This window comes from Sceloporus undulatus, chromosome 3, assembly GCF_019175285.1.
Source record: "Sceloporus undulatus isolate JIND9_A2432 ecotype Alabama chromosome 3, SceUnd_v1.1, whole genome shotgun sequence".
Taxonomy (NCBI): Eukaryota; Metazoa; Chordata; class Lepidosauria; order Squamata; family Phrynosomatidae; genus Sceloporus; species Sceloporus undulatus.
Genome location: NC_056524.1, coordinates 24,660,364 through 24,686,501, shown reverse-complemented (window position 1 = coordinate 24,686,501; position 26,138 = coordinate 24,660,364). Strand labels below are relative to the sequence as shown.

General features: G+C 41.6%; 1 protein-coding gene across 1 annotated transcript in view; it reads left to right on the top strand.

Moving 5' to 3' along the window:
• GUCY1A2 (guanylate cyclase 1 soluble subunit alpha 2) overlaps positions 1 to 26,138 on the top strand; it is a 334,203-nt gene that overhangs the window by 180,769 nt on the left and 127,296 nt on the right. Inside the window, exon 5 of the mRNA XM_042460679.1 lies at positions 5,691 to 6,176. Within this exon, the coding sequence (XP_042316613.1) occupies positions 5,691 to 6,176 (486 nt within the window). The remainder of the gene's footprint in view (positions 1 to 5,690; positions 6,177 to 26,138) is intronic.

Genomic DNA, 26,138 nt, shown 5'->3' with positions numbered 1-26,138 from the left:
CCCCCCTGTCCTCCATTGCCCTGCTTAAGTCTTGTAGATTCATGCCAGAGACCTCTGTAATTGAGTCTAGCTATTTGGCATGTGGTCTTTCTCTCTACTTGCTACTGTCCAACTTTTCTAGCATTATTGTCTTTTCTAATGCCTTCTCATGATGTGGCCAAAGTCTGACAACCTCAGTTTTATCATCTTAGTTTCTAGCGGTATTTCAGGCTTGATATATTCAAGGATCAAATGTCCAAGCCTGTGAAAATAATAATCTATTTCATGTACAAAGCAGTAAGTATTTATTTTATTTTTTGACTTTTTGGCCGTCCACAGTATCCTCAGCATTCCTCTCCAGCAACACATCTCAAAAAAGTTGATCTTCTTTATATCTGCCTTTTTCACTGTCCAGCTCTCACATCTATACATAGTAATGAGGAATACCATGGCTTGGATGATTCTAACTTTGGTGCTCAATTGTATATATTTGCTCTTTAAAATGTCTATGTCTTTCATTGCTGCTCTTCCCATTCCTGTTTTTTTTTTTTTAATCTCTTGGCCGCAGTCTCCATTCTGATCAATGTTTGATCCAAGGTATGAGAAATCTTAACTATTGAAATGGGCTTTGTTTTGCAGTCATGGAAGACTTTCCATGGGATAAGAATTTTGGTTTATTGACTAGGATTTGCATGAAATGAGAGCTCCAGTTTTCAGACTGCAGAATCTTTGCATGGAATGGGAACTCCAGTTTCCAGACTGGAAAGGTTTTGCATGGAACAGGAACTGTGGCTTGCAGGTGGGAAGGGTTTGCATGGAACTGGAGGTGTTGTTCGCAGACTTAAAAGGCTTTGAATGGAACAGGGACTCTGATTTGTAGACTGGAAAGGTTTTGAATGCCTGACAACAGATATTCAAGTGCATTCTTAATAAGGTTTTCATCTGGTGCTGTTCACTTTCCTTTGTCACTGTCCCATGCCTTTACCCCATACCTTGCTGGAATGCACTCACCCAAGCTGTTTTCTAAATTGAAATTTGAATGTTGGACTTAAACAGTTTCCCTAGCCTTGCACTATAGATCATATATGTAGGATGGACTTCCTAACAGCTGAGGATGCTATATATCTAAAATGTTTGAGCCTGTGAAATAATATTATATTTTGTGTACAAAGCAGTAAGCTGAATACATGGGAGAGCAGGAGCAAGGCCCTGAAAACCAGATTGCAAGCTGCCAAGTAGGTGTCTTGTACACTGGACAATCTGCTCTGCTGTGCTGAAACATTTCCTAACAAGTCCTTTTAAACTTATTTACAGTGTATATTGAAACAGATACCTATTTCATTTACATATGAAATGTGGAACAGTATGCTTTAAAATGAGGTGAGCATTTTAAAAGCTTGTTGTACCAACAGCTGTTCAGTTTGGTACGGTTACTTTCTTAGGTGAACAAAGAGCTGAATTACACAGTCAGCCTCTCCTGTTATGTCTGATAGGTGGGAATTACCATTGTAGCATTGGGCCTGCAAGATGATGGTGTTGTACAGGGAGAAATGGGAGGGCACTGGAGATTTGGAGGAATAGAAATGCCACCCCAGAAACACCCACACTGAAGGATAACTGGAAAGCTTCCTTTCCATTGACTATTTCCTTCTTTCTTGAGAAGAATTTGCTTGCTCAAGAAAGAATCTCATCATTTGCCTGGGGTGGTTCCTCCCTTCAAGTGGTTCCTCCCTTAAACAGACAAGATAGTTACTTCCAATCCAAATGATAAAACACATCAGACACCTTGTAGACTCTGTTTTAGGACTGTATTACTATTCAATGAATTACGTATTCACTGAGCTGTGCAGTAAGAACTGCATTGCTAACGCCTACAAAGAATCAGCATGGTGTAGTGACTGGATGTTGCATTAGGGTTCTAGGATTCCAGAAGACCTTCAAATCCCTCCTTAGCCATGGAAACTTGTTGAGTGATCTTTGGACAAATACCACTGTCTGAGTGTCAGGGTAGATCTGCACTGTAGAAATAGTGCAGTTTGATATTACGTTACCATGGCTCATCCTACAGAATCCTGGGATTTGCAGTTTTGTGAGGCACCACTACTCTTTGCCAGAGAATCCTAAATACCTTGTAAAACTGCAAATTCCAGGATTCCATGGGATGGAGCTACAGGCCTTAAAGTGGTGTCAAATTCCATTATTTATACAGTACAGATACACTCTAAGATAGAGGCCATGAAATACCTCCTCTCAGTAAATCTGGCCAAGGAAATCCTATGACAGGGTTGCCATAAATTGGAGTCATCTTGAAGGCACACAAGAACAACAAATATCCTGATATCATGGGATGATCCAGTGGGATGATAGATCATGGGCATTTCCTGTAAAAAAATATGTAAAACTACAGAACAGGTTTTAGATGGCATGGGGGTGCACTGTGGACCCCGGAGGGATTGCACATGCTGCACAGACAACTCATTGCCCACCCCAGCTGCAGAAACTCCCATATTTTCCAGATAGAAAGGGTAGCTGGGCTGGAAAAGACCCCTACTTAAGACCTGGGAGAGCAACTACTGCACTGATGAACAAAAGGGTCCAATATCCTCACCTGGGATAAAGCAAGTCCATACATTCATATCCTCATTTGGTATGTTTAGATTTACTTTATTCTATACTTTATTCTACATACTATTTATGGAAAACATTGAAAAACAATATTCATTTTTGAAAGAAGAAGGAAGCAACACAACTAATACTAAAGTATTATTTCCACTTTAAAAAATAGCAAGGCTTTATGCTGTGATAGAATTAAAAAAAATAACAAACTAGAGCAGAGATCACTGGGTACAGTAATACATTACATACAACACCACATGCAATAATAATGTTCATGAAGGCTTTATCCTAAAATTTATTTCCAGTCAGCATACAAGCTTATAATGGTATAAGACTACAGGGAATAATCTTTCACAAGGGAGATGAAGAGATGCTACTTTGTATACAAGTGGCTGAGTTTTTCTACATTTCCTAACAAATTTTTATCTCGTAACATGCTGATTTTGCTGTGAAAATGATTTTATTGCCACTAGGGAAGTATAGATCTGACGGTTTCAATTTCAATACATTTAGAATTTATTCAAGTAAAGCTTTCTTTCATATTGTTTTTTCCTCACCTCCCCCCCCCCCCCCCATAAAGTCCATACCAAAAAATAATTTTCTAAAGGGGTACCAATTTTAATTAATTGAAGTAAAAACAACACAATATTGTAGCACCTGCAAATTAACAAATTTGCTATGGCATTAGCCTGCTTGGAAGAAGCAGAAAATGTGGAGCATCCAGTAAAACCTCAGAAGGCTCAAAAAGAGATGCTCAAAAGATTAAAGATGAAGTATTGCACAGAATTTCATTCTCTCTCTCTCTCTCTCTTCCTCCCTCTCTCATTCTCTCTCCCTCACACACAGTATACATGTTTGAGAATGAGATTGTAAATAGGTCTGAGGGAAATCAAAATTTCTCTAGGCATTTTCTCTTTTGTATTAATTTATGGACACATTTCTCCTAAAAGATGTATTCCTGTATACGTTTTTGCCAAATGTATACATTTTTTATTGCAAAATTTCAAGAAGTGCAGAGTCAGCAGAATAATTGTATTCTGGTTGCTACATTGGTTTGGGAAGTGAGGTTTGGGTTGGTTGATATTAAAATGTGAACCAAACTAATTTCTTTCCAGTTTGTACATGCCACTTTGGTTGCAGATCTTTGCTGTGTCTCGCTTTATAAAACGTTTACTTTTCATTTCGACATGCACATCTGTTCTGATATTTCATCTCAGAAACCTGATCGGTTGAGCATTCTTATGCTGTGTCATGCACATGAAAGCCCGACGGCCATTCTGAAGGAAGAGCAATTTAAAATGAAAGTAGGGTTTAATATGCATGAGCAATTTTTTTAAAGATCTTTTTAATAATGCGGACTTGGTTATATTGGCTGTATTGACTTTTGTTCAAGGAATCTTACCATTATGTTTATTTCCCTCAAGGCTGTCTGCACATTATTTTCCTAATGTGGAAACACATGTACCTGAGTCTTCCTGCCCAACACACACAATCTGTTTCAGAGTAATGGAGAAAAGAGTTAACCATCAGAGAGCTGGAGGAGGAAGAAACTTTAGGAGTATTATGACCTCTGTTCAAAAGAAAAAAGGAGAGGACTAATGCCCTTGTCCTTAGTTTGTTGTTGTGTGCTTTCAAATTGTTTTTGACTTATGCCAACCCTGAGACAAACCTATCATCACTTTTTCTTGGCAACATTTGTTCAGAGGAGCTTTGGCCTTTGCCTTTCTCTGGAACTGAGAGAGTGTGGCTTGCCCAAAGTAGTAAAGTGGAGATTTGGACCCTGTTCTCTAGAATCATAATCCAATGCTCAAACCATTACTCCACACTGGCTCTTAGTCCCCTAAGTGTGTTTAATATTGTTCCAGTGAGTCAAACCAAGTGGTCATTTAATCTGGTAACAGATGCTGCTCAATGAAGTTACTGCAGGTTTGGTTTTAAGATTTGATCCAGTTTGACACCACGTGAACTGTCATGGTTCAAGTGCTATGGAATTCTGGGAACTGTAGTATTGTGAGATATTTATCCTTCTCTGTCAGAGAGCTCTGGTGCCACAACAAACTACAAATTTCAGGATTCCATAGCATTGAGTCATGACAGTTAAAGTGGTGTTGAACTGAATTACAGTTGGCCCTTGGAATGTGGATGCAGCCTTTATTAACTTTTAAATGCATTTTAAGCTGTTTTAACTGTGTATTTTGAAGATAACTGTTTCTTTAACTCTTTTTTTTTTCTAAAAAATTCTGTGTCAATAGTTCTTTAGGTTTATGTTGTTTTAATTTCATTGACCTTCCCGGGGTTCAGTGCTGGGGAAAGGCAGGATATATATTAAATGTAATTAATTAATTAATTAATACTTAATAAGCATAAACACATTTAAGGTTTAAAAGCATCTGATTTTTTAAAAAAAATCTCAACTGTTATCATATACATATCATCCAAAGACATTTGACTGCTGAAACACAAGAAGACATTGGAATAAGAATAGGAGAACATACTGTCCATTCTACTCAAATAGACTTCTCTGAAAGGACTAAGAAGTAGTTGAAACTCATTTCAGTACTGACACAGTATAGAATCCCCCACACCTAGGCCACCAGCCTAGTTTTGTGGGTTTAAGATATACTGCAAGGCATATATAGTCCTTGCTACTAATAGAAGGAGATAAGAGGAGGAAGAATCAGGTGCTTATTGCTGCTAGTCTTTAGCATCTGCTGCCTGGGCCAGTTGCCTTTTGTCAAATGACAGGCCCTGGTCATTTATTGTCACTATTATTTTATTTACTTCTATCCTACCTTTCTCCCAATCAAAATTGTTCATATGAAAAATTGTGTGGCTTATCTTTTACTATAGTTTATCATTTAAGCATTAAATGATAGTCCAAAGAAAATATATGATAAGTAATTTAATTGAACAAGCAAGCGAGTGTCCACATCCTTTTCTTGTCTTCAGGAAAAAAGAAAAGACAAGATTAACCCAGCAAAGCATTCATTAACATAACCCATGACATTTTAAACAGGATTGATAGTTTATTTTAAGATTTTACTTTGACATCATTACTGATGTTTTATTAATTATTCTGTTTCTGTTCTTTCCAGGTAATGGAAATCAAAGGACAAATGATTCATGTCCCAGAATCAAACTCCATTTTGTTTTTGGGTTCACCTTGTGTGGACAAGCTGGATGAACTGATGGGTCGAGGCCTCCACCTTTCGGACATACCAATCCACGATGCTACCCGTGATGTCATCCTTGTTGGGGAGCAGGCCAAGGCCCAGGATGGCTTAAAGAAGCGGATGGACAAATTGAAGGCAACACTAGAGAAAACACACCAGGCTCTGGAAGAAGAGAAGAAGAAGACTGTGGATCTCCTTATTTCTATCTTCCCAGAAGAAGTGGCTCAGCAGCTGTGGCAAGGACAGCAGGTTCAAGCAAGGAAATTTGACGATGTTACCATGCTCTTCTCGGACATTGTTGGCTTCACTGCTGTCTGTGCCCAGTGTACTCCCATGCAGGTGATCAGTATGCTCAATGAGCTCTACACACGATTTGACCATCAGTGTGGATTCCTGGACATATATAAGGTAATTAACCCACTTTAACTATATGTAGTCCTTTTAAAATCATGTTGACACTACCATAACAGCAATAATATTTTCTTAGGAAGAGGAACAAGGTTGGCCTAGGAGACTATTATTCATATGGAAGTTGGCTGTTGGGGTCAGCCAGGACAAAAGAGTTGACTACTGGGAAGAATCTAGGAGAGCTCTAGTGGGGGCTAAGCAATGTAATAGGCTTTGGGACTCTGAGCTGCTCAGGACCAGAACCTGGAAGCATTCCTTGGTGTTGTTTTTCCCAATGTACAACTACCCAAATCCTCCATCCAGCATGGCTAGCAACCATGGGAAATTTAGTCCAAAAAACAAGGTGGCCCAAAGAGAGATAGACAGAGAAATTTTTCCCCCAAGATCTGGCCAGAATGGTCTATGTATGCATTAGTATGAGGTAGTAAAGTGGAATGTTTGAGTTGAAATTATGATTGGGGAAGGGGGTTCATGTTTTTGAATATTGCCCTTGTTGATAAAATACAAAAGATGGGGAATGTTTATATGGTAATAGAAATAATGACAGGATAGTGGGAGGACAATTCTCCTTAAATACTTCAGATTTTGCACATGGAGCCTTAAAAATGGGTGCTCTCTCACTTCCAGGCTGACATTGTACTGTGTACTTTACCACCTTAAATTCTTACCACCAGCCTTCTGTATGAAGAACCAAGGCTAGAGCCCTAGATAATAGCTTGTGAGGGTAAAGATGAGTTGCAGTCTGCCTACACACAGGGGAGAAACAGATGGGCAAAATCAAGCGATTTCCAGCCGCTTTGAAGGCGGGTGTTTAGATGGCACGCACCTTGAAAGTGGCTGGAAACTGGGCTGAAGCTGCACTCTGGGGATATAAACTGGAGCAAAAATACCCTAGGAAAGGTGGAAAATGCACATCTTTACACCTGCTTATAAACATCCTGATACGAGTACTGGGCTGAGGCAAAGCAAGGAAATGAAAGTACGACAATTCCAATGCAATTGCAATTTACACGAAGTGAAGGGGAGGTGAAGGGGGCATGTGGGGGGGGGGGGGGGCTCCATAATTATGCTTTGCCAATGTATTACTTTCACATCAATGCTCTGATGTTCTGTACAGGCAGAGCATCGCACGTGTGACTGTGTGGCCGATCAGAGGGGTGGCCATTCAATGGGATGGCATCTGGGCAGACATGGAAGGTACTTGGAGGTTGCAGATGGTGTGTTTGTGCAACAGTGTGCATGTGTGGTGGAGAGGTAACAACAACAACAACAAAAACCCAGCAGTGCAATTTGGCAGCCTTTCAGTTGGGCCATGTGTATTGAGCCTTCCTTGGGTGTGGGCTGTGCGGGCAGTGGAGTTTCAACCCTCTTTTGGAAAAAGCAGAATTGATCCGCTTTTCCTGCCTGTCTGCTCTGGCCCACAGACATAGAATTTGAAGTTAATTTGTGACTTTGACTTAGTGATCTAGTCCATCTGTATATTAGAACAGTTCCTAGCAATCTGTTATTACTAAATCATGCTTGAGGACTAGTGTTTTGCCTCACTGGCTGCCAATTGCATAAGCTGAGATATCTTTCAGGCATATCATGAGGCTGACCTTGGGATGATGTAACGCAGGGAACATTTTGAGGTTGTGTCTAACTTTTTAATATGCATTATGTGAGGCATAATAAGTACAGAGATGAAGCCACAGCATTTGTTGAAGAACTTCCTTTCATGGTGATTAGTATTAAGGCATTACATTTTCACTTATTTTGCACTCATAGATGAAAATGCAAAATTTCAAAAAATATTTTCCCCCCTGCGTGAGAATGAGATTTTGTGCATTTTTTATTGGCAAACATTTTATGAAGCCTTTTTGTCTATATTTTGAACAAACTACAGTGTTTTGTGTGAAACTTGGTATTTTGCGCAAAAATAATTTTTTGCAAAATTGAATCTTTTTGTACAAAATAGTGTTTTTCCTTCTTTGCGTCAAAAAGAGCACAAAGAGACAACAACAGCAGCAGCAACAACAACAACAACAAATTAAAAGAGGGTTGGAAGCAGTGGTCTTTTCAGTCTCATATGGGGGCAAAAAAAATCACTGACAATTTTTGACTGAGATATTTAATGGTCAGACCACTTTGTTTTGTCAAGGAGAAGTTGATTGTTCTCAGACACATTCCTGAAGTTGCTGGACTGGGCTGTCTGTAAGCATGAACTGAGTTGGTGACTTTAAACCCCAGAATCCTAGATTTCCATAGAATTAAGCCATGGCAGTTTAACTGGTATTGACATACTATAACTATTTAATCAGAAAGAGACCCAGGTACATAAAAGTTAACAATGGCCCGTTGCAGATGGGCCTTAAAGTGTGCGCTCCATGCATGCTAGGGTTAGAAAGGGGCGTCCTTTCTGGACGCCTCCAACTCTAGCACGCGCGGAACGCGCACAAAATGGTGGTGGCTGTTCCACACGGCCGCCACCATTACGACGTCATGACCACGCCGCCTCTATATGGGGCGGCGCGGACGTGACATCGTCACACCGCACCAGGGCGAATAGTGCGCCCTTTCCCCAGCCGCAAAAGGAGCTCTGAAACGGAACTCCTTTTCCGTTTGCGTCACTGGGCGTCTTTCTCCTCCTTCCCGCTGCTGCGGGGTGTCCTGGGGGCTTGAAGCCCCAAGGATACCCCTTTCCAGGCTGCGGGGAAGGGGCCTATTGCCGCTTCCCCGTAGCCTGGAAAGCGGCGGATTGGGGCCTCAGCGGCTGCCACTCTGACCACTGAGGCTCCGATCCGGCGGGGAAAGGGGCGGGTGCAGGCCGCTGCTTTTCGGCGGTCTGTAACCCGCCATAGCTTGTTTCCATTGCTCTTCAGTGGCAGGAATCTATATGGCAGCCATATATTCCTCTTTTCCCCACAGAAATGGGAAAATCAGAATACTTTTTGCTGGGTTAGTCATGTCCTGATTGGAGGGAAGAGTATTTTGCTTGTGGAAAGACTATTTTGCATGTGGAATGAGTATTTTGCATTTTGCACTATGGAAAGATTTCTTCTGCTAATATTTCTTGAATTCTCCCAGAAGATATAGCAAAATCTGACTTTAAAGAAACATGACTGCAGTTAAATTGCTTGCTAATACAGCTGTGTAGGCCCAGATGTTCCCTGGACTCTAAACAGCTGGCCTTCCACAAGGCCTCCTGGCACTGAATTCTGGAAACCTGGAAAAACTTTTTATACTAGTTTACTATTTGCTTAATAACCAAAGAGAGCATTTGTCTGCTTGACATGCTAAAAAGATATTTGTGACATTTAAGAGCAACCACCCCAGGCACTGCTAATTGCATTGCCATCTTAACCACCATCCAATTTTAGTGTGTGTGTGCACATGCGCACGCGCATGCACACGCACGCACACACACACACACACATTCTTTCTTTCCCAATTCTCATTTTTTAAAAATAATAATGTAAAAATGCTCAGTCAGATGAGGCAGATGTTTTTCAGCCCCCACATTTTCTTGAGTGATTGTTATTTCCAAGTGGATTATTCTTGAAGCTTGGTAAAGAGCATTTTTTGCAGCAGATAATTGTCCATCAATCAGTTTCCATTGGCCCATCAGCTAGCAAGTTCTAGCATGCTTGACAGCATGGAAATGCCATCAAGTTTTCATATAGAAAAACAAAACTGATCTTAAACTAGGGGCAGACCATCAAATTTGTTAGATTACCACTCCCACCATTCTTCATCTTCATAGCCAAAAATTGTGTTGTTGTTGTCATTATTATTATTATTATTATTATTCCCACCTTTTCCTAGTTCACGACTCAAGGTGGTTTACATTATTCATAGCTAACATGACTAAAAATTCACAGCATACAAAAATAAAAATGTAATGAAAATTAAAAAAAATTAAACCATTTAAAACAAATACCATTAAAAAAAAACAAATAAACAGACAGTCTAGTACATTGGCAAGGTCCTTTGAGAGCAATCAGTTCTCAAAGCCCTCCTGAAACAGAAAGGTCTTCACCTGCCTATAGAAAGATAGCAAGGGGGATGACAGTCAAACCTCTCTGGGAAAGGAATTACAGATCCTGGGAGCAGCCACTGAGATGGTCCTGTCCTGTGTTCCTACCAAATGTACCTGTGATTGAAGTGAAACAGATGAGATGGCCTTCCCAGGAGATCTCAGAGCATAGGCTGGTTTGTAAGGGAGAATATGGGCCTTCATATAACCAGGACCTGAGCCATGTAGGGCTTTAAAGGTGACAAACAGTATTTTGAATTGTGCCTGAAAACAGACTGCCAGCCAATGGAGCTGTTGCAACATGGGAATTGCCTGCCTTCTGGGGAGTGCTTGAAGTCCATCTGGAGGACTGCACTTTGCCAATCCGTTGTTAAACCAAGTTGAGATTTACATAGCTCCTCCACAGGATACCCTGCAATGCCTTTTCATACTAGTATAGCCAGAAGGTAGATGGGTGGCGATGGAGATGGTAGTGAAGAGAAAGATTTTGCATGTTCTTAAAACAAGAAAAAACTTGTCCTGACCCTATTAAAGTCATTACTTTAGGAAATCCTGGGAGTTTTAGTCCCCATAACCAACATTTCCAAGTTTTCTTCTGGCCACAAACTGGGCAGTGCATCAAAAATAAATAAATAACAGCTTCATCCTTTTCATCCTTACACTGCAGCTTAATTTCATTCTGGTACATCCTTGCCGTCTGATGTTTTTGATTCCCCACAGCTATAGTCGAGCTTCACTAATCCATATTCATGCAGGGAGTTTCTTGAGCAGGGAACCAAGGTTTATAGTATAATGAATGCTGACAGGGAAGGCCACCAGCCTTTCTCTCTATACTAAGGACAGTTACATTTATCAGTAGTGACCTGACCGGAGAAAAATCATTGGAAAGAACTCGTTTATTGTTATCCATCACTTTCTGCAGCCTCACATTCCATATTATGCTGTCCTCCTTCAGGCTGTGTTCTGTGCTTTGTTTTGAAGCCCATGAATGAGGCAATGCTTAAATCTAGCAGCCAAGTGTTAAGATCACTCAAGGCTTTGATTCAAGGAGACATCAATCTCATGAACTCCCCTAGTGAGTTCTTGGTTCTGGTGATAAGATTGAGAGGCCTGTGAGCTTGAAATGTGCTGCTGAATGTGAAAGGATAGTATATGACAGTTCCCTTATATGCTATCTGGGCTGTAGCTATGCTACACAATTGTTGCACATGTACACCATTTTAATTGCCATGTTTTCATGCTAAACAATCCTGGGGTTTGTAGTTGTATGAGGTATGTAAGGATTCTTTGCTGGAGAGCTCTAATGCTGCAGTTCATGGGAATGAGCTAAAACTGACTAGAAGAGAAGTATTTTATGAAATCCCAGGATATTGTTAGGTGGTGTTATTAAGGTGCTGTCAAACTGCTATATCTGTGCACTTGAGATATCCCCATGTTTAGTAACATTTCCAATGCTTCCTAGTATTCTGTGCTTCAGTCACCATTGAAAAAATTGTGTTACAGATTCTTGAATTACAAATAAAGCTTGTGTAGGGAATCTTTGGTCTTCCAGATGTTTTGGCATACAACTCCTATCAGTGAAAGAATAGTATATGACACTTCCCTTATGTGCTCTCTGGGCTGTAGCTATGCTACACAATTGTCAGGAAGAAACTTTTCTGGAACATGGCCACATAGCCCGAGCCCTCCCCCCCCCCCCCCCCCAAAAAAAAAAACTATGGATGCCGGCCATGAAAGCCTTTGACTTCACAACTCCCATCAGTCTTAGGTGTGGCCAGTTAAGGAATTATGAAAGCTGTCGTTACAAACACTTAGAACACTAAAGGTTCCCTGGCCCTGTATTAAATTACACTTTGGTGGAAAGCAGACAATTCTGTGTATTCTGTGGAGGTTGAAGGGTAGGCTTGTGCTTCTGAAAAGGTAATTACTTTATGGTGTATTTCAGATTATTTTTGAAACATTGGGGGTTGGGGAGACTTTTAAAAGTTATTTATGATCTGGGATAGATGACTTATGATCTGCCTGATCACTTCCTGGGCAAAACATAGATGTAGCAACAACCTCTTGCTTATGCTTCTCAACAATCGATGTGTGATATAAAGAATATTTGGAAACGTTTGAAAGATGGTAGAAAAAACTTGATGACTTTAATCCTTCACATTTCAGGATTTATGTTGCATAAATTATTATGATTATATTTATTTGTATCCTGCTTTTCCCCCAGAACCCAAAGCGGCTTACAGTTTAAAAGAACAGTACAACTCAATGGAATTGGATTAGTAGAATCAGATTTGGAAAATATTATAAAAGATCCTAAGAAACAAATATCAAAAATATATCAATTAATAATTAAATTTGAATTAGAAGAGGAAAGAGTTAAAGTATTTATGGTAAAATGGGCAAAAGATTTGAACAAATGTATTAAATGTATTAAATGTAAATTTATTAAATGGGAGAGACTTTGGAAAAAAAGAATTAATTTGACATTAAATGTTGATTTGAGAGAAAATCTATATAAATCTTTATATAGGTGATATTTAACTCCTTATAAGCTATCAAAAATGTTTAGGAACAATAAGACTACATGTTGGAAATGTCAAAAAGTGGTTGGTACTTATCTGCATTGTTGGTGGAACTGTCAAAAATCCACAGTATTTTGGAAAAACTTTCATAAGGAAATGAAAGGATCGAATGGATCCCAAGATCTATCTTTTGAATATTACAGATAATTTAAAAATGGAAAATAAAAAAGAGAAACTATTATTTCACACAGTTGTGGCAGCGATGATTATATTTGCAAGATAGGAAGTCAGAAGAAATCCCTACAGTGGAGGAGTGGAGATTGAAAGTAATGGATTTGTATGAGATGGACAAACTAACTACTTTATTGGGGAAAGGCTCATTAAATAATTTTTATAAAGAATGGGATTTATGGAAAGATTACAGTATATTCAAATCGGGAAAAAAAGGAGAAATACACATCGCTTTATATGAGGAATAAGAGAAAGATAAGATATAATCTATGAATAGCAGCAATTTTAGAGCTGTTGAGTTACAATGAAGACACAAATATTTATAGTTAATTGATTGAATCATAGGGTCTTTTTTATTTAATATAAATAAGAGTTAGTAAAGAATTGTTTAAGTTTTTGGGAAAACTCAGTTATCTTAGGAAGTACAATAATATTATAGACATTGTAATACTGTACATCAGAGATAAATTAACAGATAATTCCGTTACATGGAAAAATGGTGATTGTTGTATATATTTTGTTTCAATTAATTTTTTTTTAAAAAAGAACAGTACAACTGAAAACACAAAAAACTAATGCATTAAAATGGAATTAAATTATTACAATATTAATAAATATTACTTATTAAAAGAACAAAATACAGTTTAAAAATATACAGTAACAGTGTTTAAAACAGTACACTTCAAAACAATACAACACATATGGGTCTCTCTGCATAGAAAACTGCCCCTTTCTGCTCTTTTTTGAACAGAAACAGCTTTTTTTCTGCACTGAAGTGACACCTGTGTATGGAAAATGCTACTTTTGAAATGCAGGTGCACCCCAGCACACCTCAAGGCATGTGGTGTGACAATGAAACTCCTTTTTACAAAGTCTTTTTAGAGAAGCCGAACCTACCCACACACCCCCCTTGTCTTATGTCTGTCTGGAAGGAGGGCTGAAGAAAGAAAGACTTTCAGTTTATGTTTGCAGCAGCATGTACGCAGTAATTAAAGCAATAAAGCTTGACCTGGAAAGAATGGGATTCTACTCTAGGTGAACCTACTGTAACGGTGCATGCTTATATACAACAAACAAGGTAAACAGCTGCCTCCAGCATCACTTAATGGGGCAGGTCTGAAAATCAAAAGAGAAAGAGAAGGGAAACCCCATTATCTTGCCTCTCCAGCTACCTGGGCATAAGCATAGAGCTGTAAGTTTCCTCACCAAAATGGAAATCCTAAGAAAAGTGGAGGCTGTTGAAAGAAAAGAAAAATAACCCCAGGATACATTTTGGAGGAAGCTTTCAAGTGATCTCTAGAAGGTTCACAGTGTTTTTGTTTACTTATGCAAGGCTTTCCTGACATGGTTGTTTCATTTCTTATGTGCATATCATTAGTTTTGAAGAAAAAGTTTGCTGAAACACATTGAACTGCTCTTCATTTTTGTGATACAGGAAACCATCCTTATTCTTTCCATGTTATTTCTACCTGTGGTACCAAAGTTACAGTTAAAGAAGTAACACAAATGCCACTAATGGGAGAACAGAGGATGCGGACCACAACAGGTGATCCCCTAAGGGACGGTGATACCACTGATCCCCAAACATCGGACTTTGGGCAGAAACAGGATGTGGCATTCACATGAGTCCCTTTAAGACACCGAAGAGATGGTTTGAGTGGAGCAAGGCTCAGTGGGAAGGGAAAGGAAAGACCCTGGGTTTTTAAAATATATTTTAAACCTTAAATTATGTTTATATCACAATGACTGCTATTACATTCAGAGATGTATGGGAATTACAATTTATAACATTAATACCAAAAAATCTTACTTCTGTATGGTGTTATATGTGAGGAAGTCAAAGTAGGGGGGACAGCATGAGTTACCATACTGGGTAATGCCAACCCTAGTGATGCCACTGAATGAAAGTACTGATTTCCGTTAATCTAGCCACATATTTCATTGTAAATTAACATATTGTTCACATTTATAGATTACATGATACAGATTTCTGTCTTTATGAAGGGCACACCCTGAAATACAGGGTTCTTTGGCATTTATTTGAATCTATATAAAAGAAAAGGCTTTCTGTGGGGCTGTGCAGACTGGCTTTAAAAACCAACTTGGGGCATGGTGTCCACATGACACATGCCCTGGCTCTGCCCCCAGGGCAGCGTGATGCCAATCGCTGCTCCACACGGAATATGGTGTCACAGTGTTCCTCTGGCGCCGCATCCGCATGACACAGTGCTGAAGGAGCACCATAAAGCCACGACGCCATAGCTATCACACCCGTTGCAGGGTGCAAAAAGGAGCTGCTTTTTGCAGCTCCTTTTTGCACCCTGCAAAGGCCAGATTGGGGCCATGGCATGTGGCTGTCACGGCCGTAATCTGGCTGTAAAAGGGGCAGCTGGAGGTCACCCCTCCAGGGCTGTCTGCACAGCCCCAAACTCTGAAAACAGGAGACAGCCCTTTTCATCTGAGATGAATGGAAACCTAGCCATGTATCTCTACTAGGGAGTAGTTTTTTTAGCATTGGACTATGACTCTGGATACCAGGGTTTGAATCTTGGCTTGATCATGGAAATCCACTTGGTGGCCTTTGGCAAGCTACACTCTCTCAGCCTCATTGAATGGCAAAGGCAAACCCCCTCTGATGAAACTTGCCAAGAAAACCCTGTGATAGATTCTCCTTCGGTCTCCATAAGTCAGGAATGACTTGAAGGCACACCACCACCACAACAAGATTAAACAACTTTTCAGTTGTGACAGAACAAAGACTGTACATTGTTTCAAGGAAATAAGAGTCACTGCTGTGGGAGGGGATTATCGCAAAGTCATATGTGTGTGCACAAGAGAGAGAGAGAGAGAGGTCTGAAACAAAGGTTAAATGAGCAGATGTGCTCAGATATGACTTTTTAGGTCTTACAAATCTTGCTGGCATGAGAGGTGGCTCTCTCTTAGTTTCCTGCTGCTAAATTACACATGAAAAGGCATCTAAAAATATACTTCTCTAATGTTACCCTGCTATGTAAGTAATTGGTGTAGTTGCTATAGAGATATTAAATGATCACAAAGGAGCCTGCTTACGTGATAGCAAAGGGGAGGGGAAATAATTTTTGAGCCTCAATTGATACTAATTTTTAAAAGAGAACCCATAATAAACCTCCTTTTAGTGTTCCTCTGTAGGTTCCCTATAGAGAACTACCACTCCTGTTTCACAGGGCACTTTTAGGTCATTTTAGTACTTGCACAAAAGCCTAACTGGAATGTTCCTCCCATCCTTTATTACATATTTTCTGAAGTGCCAAAAAGGCCTCTTTTTTTAGCAGTTTTTCAGCACTACTTATGAAAATGTTCCCTTATTTATTTACACTGCCTGAAGGTATTGTCAGCAGTGATGTCATTATATTGCCAAATCTGAGTCAGAGGCATTTAACTGCATTTACTGTATGGATCCTGACTGAGTAACACTATCTGCCTCAGGGCTGGGCCTTCTAAATCATCAGTTGTCAAACTCTGGTCCTACAGGTGTTTGAGACTTAATTTCCCAGATTTCCTGAGAGTGGGCCTTACTAGCTAGGAGTTCTGGGAGGTGAAGTCTAGTAAGTCTAGAGAAACAGAGTGTTAGAATACCAAAGGTAATGAATGATTAGAATTACTGGTGAAATTTCATCAGTAATTCCAATCATTCATTACCTTTGGTTATGCTATTTAGGGCTGACGGGCATTGTAGTTCATAAACTTCTGAAGAGCTTCAAGTTGCCACCTTTCTTCTGTGTGATTAATCTGAAAAAGAAGAAGAAGCAATGGTGAGACTGGTATATTCCTGTCATCTTTTGGGATAGTCCAGCAGTGGAGATGCCAAGCTGATGGCAAACAGGATTATATTAAACTTCTGGTGACACAGTGGTTAAATGCCTGTACTGCAGCCACTCACTCGCAAACCATAAGGTTGTGAGTTCAATACCAGCAAAAGGGCTCAGGCTCGACTCAGGCTTGTATCCTTCCGAGAAGGTCACTGAAATGAGTGCCCAGATTGTTTGGGGCAATTAGCTTACACTTTGTAAACTGCTTAGGGAGTGCTTAAGTGCACTGATAAGTGGTATAGAAATGTACTTGCTATTGCTATTCCTATTCTGTACAATTAAAGAATTATAGAGTTGGAATCGACCCCAAGGGCTATCTAGTCTAGTGGTTTCCAACCTTTCGTCCTCCATTTGTTTTGGACTTCAGATCCCAGAAACACTAGCCAACTTGGTCAGGAATTATGGGAACTGAAGTCCAAAACAACAGGAGGACAAAAGGTGGGAAACCACTGATCTAGTCCAATGGCCCGCCAATCCAGGAAACAACTCCTAAATAACCCACAAGAGTTAGCATCTAACTTTGGTTTAAAAACCTCCAGTGAAGAAAAGCCTACTATGTTCCAATGAGTCTTTTTCACTTTTCATTAGTTCTTACCATGAGGAAGTATTTCCTAATATTTATCAGGCTCTCCTTTCTTGTCATTTGAACACATTGAACCCTACTCTCTGCAGCAGCAGAACACAAGCTCACTCTATCTTCCACATGACAGTCCTTCAGAAAGGTAAAGGGGGATTATCATGTTGCCTCTCAGTCTTCTCTTCTCCTAACTATACCTGACTCCCTCAAGTGTTTTTCGTGGGTTTAGCTTCCAGACATTTTACCATCATGGTCACATTTCTTTGGGCATGTAGCAACTTGTCAATATCCTTCTTGTAGTGTGCTACCCATAACTGGGTTCATCATTCCAAATGAGGTCTGAACATATCAGAATAAAGTGATACTATTATATTGTTTGATCCCGATGCTGCAGTCTTAAATCTTAAAGAAATTTGCAGAATCCAAGCTCATCAAAGTTAAATTTTAAAAAAATACTAAAAATGAATTAAAATATTGAAACCCAAGTTCAAATTCCTGTTTATAATTGCAACGATACCACCCCACACTTCTTAGCAAAGAGGCACCATTTAAATTAGATTAAGTTATATCATTTTCAGCCTCACTGTGCTTTCAGGAGGCAAGTACCCAGGAAAAATTCAGCAGTGATGAAGCAGGCTAATGATTGCAATGTTTATGACAGGCTTTGTTACTTGACCTTTTTCCTTGCCAAAGGCACATCAAAAACTTATTAAGAAAAAGGGGCAAAATTATCTCATTCTGTGATGTCCAAGAGAACTTTATGCATGTTAGTGGTGTATTTATTTATATCCTGTGTTTCTCCCATATGGGACCCAAACAGATCCATGTCTCTTCTCTGGCTAATAAAACTCACAGTAATCCTATGCATTTTTTTTTTAACCTGGATGTCCTACTTCACTTGAATCCTGTTTGTGAAGGATTATTCTTCAGGTACTTTAGACTGCCCTCCCCCCCAAAAAGACAAATAAATGGATCCAATAGCGAATCAAGCTTTCTATAGAAGCCAAAATGATTAAATTGATGCTCTTGAACTTTGGGCATTTTATAAGATAACACCACTCATTAGAAAAGAGGATAATGCCTGATAAAACAGAAGACAATAGGAAAAGAGGAAACCTGATTATGCTTCTGATTAATTTATATCCCACCCTTCTTCCGATACAGGGACTCAAGGTAGCTACCAGCTAATTTAAAACCGTACAATTTAAAAATAATGCAAAAGCATTACAAAGTATGAATATAAAGTTTAAAAACAAACAATTTAAAAAGTGAAAAACATTACACATTAAAAATACTAAAATGTATTAAAAACTATATACAGACCTTGAAATCTGAATTGCACAACATTTAAAAAGCCCAACCTTCGTCAGCTTAAAAAATGCTAATGGCACAAAAATATTTTAACCTGCCACAATCTTACTCAACCAAGGAAGCCACAGCCCTGAGTTTGCATTATCTGAACAGGATTGTTGATGACAGGGTGGCTTGGAGGTATCTTCTTCATAGGGCCACCATAAGTCATAACTGACTTGATGGCAAATAATAGCAAGAGCAAACTCCCACTTGTCTGAGTTGGACTCTTATGTAATGTACACAACCTTAGAGGATTATAGAGTAATCCTGTGCATGTTTGCTGTGAGCTATACAACAACAACAACAACTATTTATTTATTTCTGACATCTCCCTATGCATTGAGGTGGGACATATAAACAGATTAAAATACAACACACACAACACTAGTTAAAAACACATAAACTAGTTGGCTTGGAAAGTTACTCTGGGGGTCTCTAACTCTCTGAATCCCAGTGACCATACTATCTGGGAGATTCTGGGTTTTGTAGTTCAGGAGAGTAACTTTCCCAAGCTCTGTAACTATATACAGTGGACCCTCGTTATACGCTGGGGTTTGGTTCCAAGATCCCCTGTATATAACAAAATCCATGTATGCTCAAGTCCCATTAAATATAATATACCATACCTGGAAGCTGCAATTAGTGCAGAATATGGCAGCACGACTGGTCACTGGTACATCCAGGGCCAATCACATAACACCTGTGCTTAAAGACCTGCATTGGCTGCCTATTCGCTTCCGGGTGCAATACAAGGTGTTGGTTATAACCTATAAAGCCCTAAATGGCTTGGGCCCAGGGTACTTGGAGGACCGCCTCTCTCCGTACAATCTGCCCCGCACACTCAGATCAACTGGGCAGCAATTATTAAGAGTTCCAGAGGTTAGACTAGTTACCACCACCAGGAGGGCCTTTACCACCTCGGCCCCCAACCTCTTGAACTCGCTGCCTGCCGAGCTCTGCTCGGCCACCTCCCTGGCCCATTTTAAGAAGGGGCTGAAGACATATCTCTTTGAGCGGGCCTACCCCTGACTCTACCCCCCAGTAGGCTCACTACCCCTCCGTCGTCAGCTGGTTGAGCTGGTATGAGTTAGTTTGTTTTATTGTAATGTTTTTAATGTATTTTTAATGTGTATGTATTGCTTTGTTGTACACCGCCCTGATTTCTAGAAGGGCGGTATAGAAATAAAATTTTATTACTATTATTATTATAATAACAAAATGGTGTCCCTTATAAAAATTGGAAAATCAAGGTTTGATATTTGAAATTTATACTTTTTTTTAACATTTTCAAACCGTGGATGCTTGAATCCTTGTATAAAAAAATCTGTGTGTAAGAAGGGCTGCCTGTACAGCCAAATTCATATGAGACTGACTCTCATGTAGATATCTGACATATGTGCACTTATTTAGATGTGTTTTGTTGAGCTCAGCAGGACATATGCCTGAATAGAAATGCTTAGGATAGTGCAGCAGGTTCCCTCTGCATTTTAGAATTTTGTTCCCAGGTGTTTTCTGCTTTATATAGTCAAAGATTTTAGACTGGCAATGTTGCAACCTTTTTTCTTTTACTAGACCTTATTTTGTTTAAATGACAAAATGTCATTTAATATCACGTGGAGAGAGTACATAGTGAGAATTGATTGCTTCTTTCCATTCCCTTGAAAATAGCTGTCTATGGCTCAAGACATGGGTCTCGTCAGAATTTCCCTTTTTTGCTTGGTTCTCACAGAGACTTCCTGACCTGACTGCTGAGCAGGGGGCTGTAGAAAGAAGTCAGAATAAGAACTTTCCTGAGCTTTCCATCATTAAATCCTTGGTATTTTTTTTAAAAAAATGCCTGCAGGCCTAGTAAGAGCAATTGCTTCGTAATTAGACTCTGGGGGAAGGAACCAGGATTTGCAGGAAAGACAAGCCTACGAAGAACATCCTTTAAGCAGATGGACAGAATGCTGCTTGGAGTATCTTCCCATTCTCTTGGGAATGGTTTTATTCCAAGCTGCAGGCTGTGTACTGTTCACCTGGGCTCATTTTGAAGCACTCATTCCCCTGTTGGATAGAGCAATGTTCTGCTTCCCCAAAGAAAGTTTGATGCTTGAGCTGAGAAGGAAACAATGTGAAAATGAAGGCCTAATGGTGATTTAAGTTGGAAATGGGTATAGGAATCAAGGATCAGCTTGATTGTATCTTCTCACAACTGCTTGGGAATATTAACCTTTTTGGGATTACAAAATACTGCATCTACAATCATACAACAAATGGTGGGTGCCAAGCTGGGTCAGGGATTCTTGAAATTATGTCCAGAAAAATTAACATTGCCAAATTCTGTTTTTCATGTCTTGGGGGCTGAGCCGATGGGCCAGGATAGCACAGAACAAGCTTGTGGTATCATTACCCAGGTCCTATGGGTTAGCATGGGAACAGGAGGGTGTTTACATGCCTGCCCACCACTGTACCATGGACCCGCTACCACTGCACGCCCCTTACCTTCCTCTACCATCACCTCTACTGAGAAGATCACCGTCAAGGCATCTGACATGGAAATAGAGTGCTTGGCTAGCAATAGCAACAGCAAGTACATTTCTGTATCTCTTATCTGTGAACTAAGCACTTCCTAAGCGGTTTACGATGTGTAAGCTAATTTCCCCCAACAAGCTGGGTACTCGTGTTATCATCCTACAGAAGGATGCAAAGTAGAGTGGATCTTGGAGCCCATGGGATCGAACTCACAACCATATGGCTGTAGTACAGCCATTTAACCACTATGCCACCAGGGCTACACCCCTGTCATGGCATCTGACAGAAACAGGGCACCTGGCTACACTCACATCAGGTGCTGTGAAAAGGGTCTTCTCAGTAGAGGTGACAGTAGAAGAAGGTAAGTGGTGTGCAGGGCCATCTGATCTGCTGGGATCACAGTGGATCATTTTGACCTGTGGATCATTTTGCACTGGGATAAGACTGTGACTGCTGGATCTGCATCCAATCTGCCCAATTCTAGCCCAAGGGTATTGGCTTGCATGATTGAAACAGGACAACACTAGCTCAGGGGGAACATGGGGTTTTGGTGCTTACAGGCAGCCCCCTAGTTTCTAGTAAGTTGGACCTCAGTGGCCACTTTGTATGCTTGGTTCCCATACCCCACCCCCCACCCCCTAGTATTTTATGGCAATTGTCTAGCTTAAATACCAAAATCTTCATATTATGTTAGAAGGTTACTCAGCTGGGGCTGACCCATGGTAATAGCTTCGACTACCATCAAAAACAAATTCTGAAGGAAATTATTTTTTTGTTCATGCTTCCTCAACTAGACAGCCTTTGGGTGTGTTGAGTTACAAGTCCCATCATTCCCAGCCCTCAGAGGAGAGTGATTCAGACAATTCCAAGCAAGAAGTAACTTAGATGTGGTATGCCATCCTGTGTAAGCAGCAATAGGAGGCATTCCTTTGCTTTGATGACATGCAATTAAGAGTTCCCCATGCAATTAATCAAAATATCTTTAGTCTCTTCAATTAATCAGTTAAACATTCCCTGTTTATTCATTCATTCATTCATTTAAAAATGCTAATATCTGAAGATTTCAGAGTGGTGCACTGTAATGAGGTTAAGAAGCCTACAATATAAGAACAAGGAGTAAAGTAAAGATACAGCATTTAATTACCCATATAATAGATAATGAAGCTGATCTGTGCCAAGAAGCCTTGCCAAAACAACCAAGTCTTCAACATGTGTCTAAGAATAAGAATTCTTAGTCCATGTCTGGCATGAGAGTGAAAGAATGTTTCACATTGTTGGTATCACAATACTAAATGTCAATAAAAGTTATAAAAAACTGCTAAATAAGATTGCACCCCTTTTACATAGAAGGCTAAAGCCAGCAGCTATAGGAAATGGTTTATTATTTGTTTGATTATGCACATTCTAATGGTACCATTTTTCTAGTGAACTGATCACTTCTTATAAAGTGAGGGGACTGTCTGGTTTGAAACATGTCTTGCTTGATGATAAACCATTATTATCTCTCTGTTAGGTTCTGTTTTAATATAGCCATTCTGTCTGCAGTGCAATCTTCCCTTCTCTTATAGTCCTATTATACATACAGAGAAAACTGAATGTAATAATAATAATAATAAAATTTTTATTTATATCCCACCCTTCCCAGGATCAGGGCGGCTTACAACAGAGATTAAAAACAATGGTGCCATAACAATATAAAAACACTTCTACAGGCAAACCATACTAACAATAAAAACAAGACAAATGTCAACAGGATAAAAAACCCCTTAGCCCAACCTCTTGGCCACGGAAGAGGAGGGAGGCCCACAGGATTTTTAATCGGGGAATGCCTGTTGGAACAGGAAGGTTTTTAAGTCCTTCCTGAATTGGGCCAGGGTGGTAGTTGAGCGGAGCTCGGTGGGCAGCGTATTCCAAAGGGCTGGGGCAGCCGTGGAAAATGTCCTCCGGGTGGTGGAGGCTAACCTAGCCCCAGGCACCTTCAGTAATTGCTGCCCAGACGTTCTGAGGGTGCGAGGCGGAATGTACGGGGAGAGGCGGTCCTTTAGGTATCCTGGGCCCAAGCCATTTAGGGCTTTATAGGTGATCACCAACACCTTATATTGAGCTCGGAAGCGGATGGGCAGCCAATGGAGGTCTTTCAGCACCGGTGTTATATGGCTGGTCCTGGGAGCGCCAGTGACCAGCCGAGCTGCCATATTCTGCACCATTTGCAGCTTCCGAGTTTGGTATAAGGGTTGCCCCATGTAGAGTACATTGCAGAAATCCAGTCTCGAAGTTACCAGAGCATGTACAACAGTTTCTAGGTCCCTCTGGGCCAGGTATGGGCGCAGCTGGCAAATAAGCCGAAGCTGATGACAGGTGCTCTTGACCGTCGCATTCACCTGAGCAGTCAGGTGAAGCGACGAGTCAAGAAGCACCCCCAGACTGCGCACGGAGTCCTTCACAGGGAGCGTGACCCCGTTCAGGACAGGTGGAACCACCGCCATTCCTGGACCAGGAGAACCTATCACTAGTACCTCCGTTTTCTCTGGATTCAACTTGAGTCGGTTTCCCCTCATCCAGCCCATTACTGACTCTAGACAGGCCATGAGAGGAGAGACGCCATCCCCAGTCACTGCATCAGTCGGAGACATAGAGAAAATGATTTGGGTGTCATCAGCGTACTGATAACCCCGCGCCCCATGTCTCCGGATGATCTCTCCCAGCGGTTTCATGTAAATGTTAAATAGCATGGGAGACAGAATGGCTCCTTGAGGGACCCCGGTTTTAAGGGGCCTCTCGTCGGAGCACACGTCTCCCAGCTGCACCATCTGGGACCTCCCGGAGAGGTAGGACCGGAACCACTGGAGCGCAGTGCCCTCGATCCCCACCTCTGCCAGGCGTCCCAGAAGGATACCATGGTCAATGGTATCGAAAGCCGCTGAGATGTCCAAGAGCACCAGCAGGGACACGCTTCCCCTGTCGATGCTCAGACGGAGATCATCGACCAAGGCAACCATGGCCGTCTCAACCCCGTAACCCGCCCGGAAGCCAGTTTGAAATGGGTCCAGATAATCCGTTTCATCCAAGACCGCCTGAAGCTGGATCGCAACCGCCCTCTCGATCACCTTACCCCAAAATGGTAGCAGCGAAACAGGCCGATAATTATTATGTACCAGGGGGTCGAGGGAGGACTTTTTTAAAATAGGTTTCACAATGGCCAATTTAAGTTGAGATGGAAATAGCCCATCCCTCAGAGATGTATTAACTATCCGGCGTAACAATGATGTTACCGCCGGTCCCCCCTGGGCCGCTAACCATGAGGGACAGGGATCAAGAGAGCAGGTCGTTTTCCGAACACTTCGGAGGATCTTGTCCACATCCTCGGTACTCACCAACTCAAACTGATCCAGTTTAACATAGTCCACGGAGGCTCTGGACACTTCTACCCTAGGTTCTGCTGAAATGTCGGCGTTCAGACCTTCGCTTATACGAGAGGTTTTATCCGCAAAAAAGTCGTTAAACAAGTCACAGCAGGCCTTAGAAGGTTCAAGGATCTGGTTCAGGGTGGGAGGGAGCTGAGTTAGCTCCCTGACCACCCTGAACAACTCTGCCGGACGTGACTCAGCGGACGCAATACGAGCACCATAGAACGAATTCTTTGTTGCTCGTATTGCCTCTCCGTAGTCCTAGTTGGTCTAGGAGAGCCTTGTCGTCTAAGCGAAGGTGTTTCCGCCAACGGTACTCTAGCCGTTGCAGAACCCGCTTCCTTGCCCGGAGGTCTTCCGTATACCAGGGCTTACGTTTAGAAGCAGGCCTGAGAGGGCGCTTGGGAGCGATACTGTGTATAGCCCTAGAAAGACCGGTATTCCAAATACCGGTGAGGGCGTCAACAGAGTTGCCGTCATTACCAACCGTGAGCCCCTCTAAGGCTTCCTGGAACCTCTCAGGTTCCATCAGCCTTCGAGGGTGGACCATCCTAACAGGTCCGCCACCCCCGGGGGGGGATCTGGGTAGAGGCCTTGATTTTCACCTCTACCAGAAAATGATCCGTCCATGGCAGGGGGGAAACATTAGCTATTTCCACCCATGGATTTTCCGCATCCGAACAGAAGACCAAATCGAGAGTATTACCCGCACAATGCGTAGGACCCTGTATCAGCTGGGACAGGCCCATGGCCGCCATGGTCTCCATGAATTCCCGAGCCGCACCAGATGGAACATGGCTGGCCGTGAGGGAGATGTTGAAGTCGCCCAGGACAAGAAGCCTGGGCGTCTCCAACATCAGCTCAGCGACCAGCTGTGTCAGCTCGTTAAGGGAGTCGGCTAATGCACGGGGTGGCCGATACACTAACAGAATCCCTAGACTGTCCCTAGCCTTTAGGGTCAGGTAAATACACTCGATATAGGAGGTCTGTCGGATGTGGTTCCTGGTGAGGGACACGGTGTTCCTATGTATCAAGGCCACACACCCCCCGCCCACCTAACCTGCGCTGGTCCTTCACCGAGAACCCAGCAGGCAGGGCCTGAGCCCACACAGCATCTCCTCCAGGTCCAAGCCAGGTCTCGGTAATGCATGCCAGGTCACATTTACTGTCCTCCACCATATCGTGGAGGATGTGGGTCTTGTTGTTAATAGACCTGGCATTGCACAGGAGCAGCGACAGGGTTTGTGGCACGGTTGGAGTGACCCTCAGGTCCTTCAGGTTGGGAGGGGGACAGGAAGGTGAGATAGATATGATGCATCGATCACGCCTTCCCCTGGAACGGAAGTCCCTTCTCCCACCGCCATATCTCCCCCTGCCCCACACAACCTCAATTGGAGCTCCGCCCGCAGTGATGTTATCCCCGGCCCAGGCATCCCCCGCATCCCTATCCTCCCCCACCCTTCTATGGCTACTGGAGGAGCAGAGGTTAGCCACC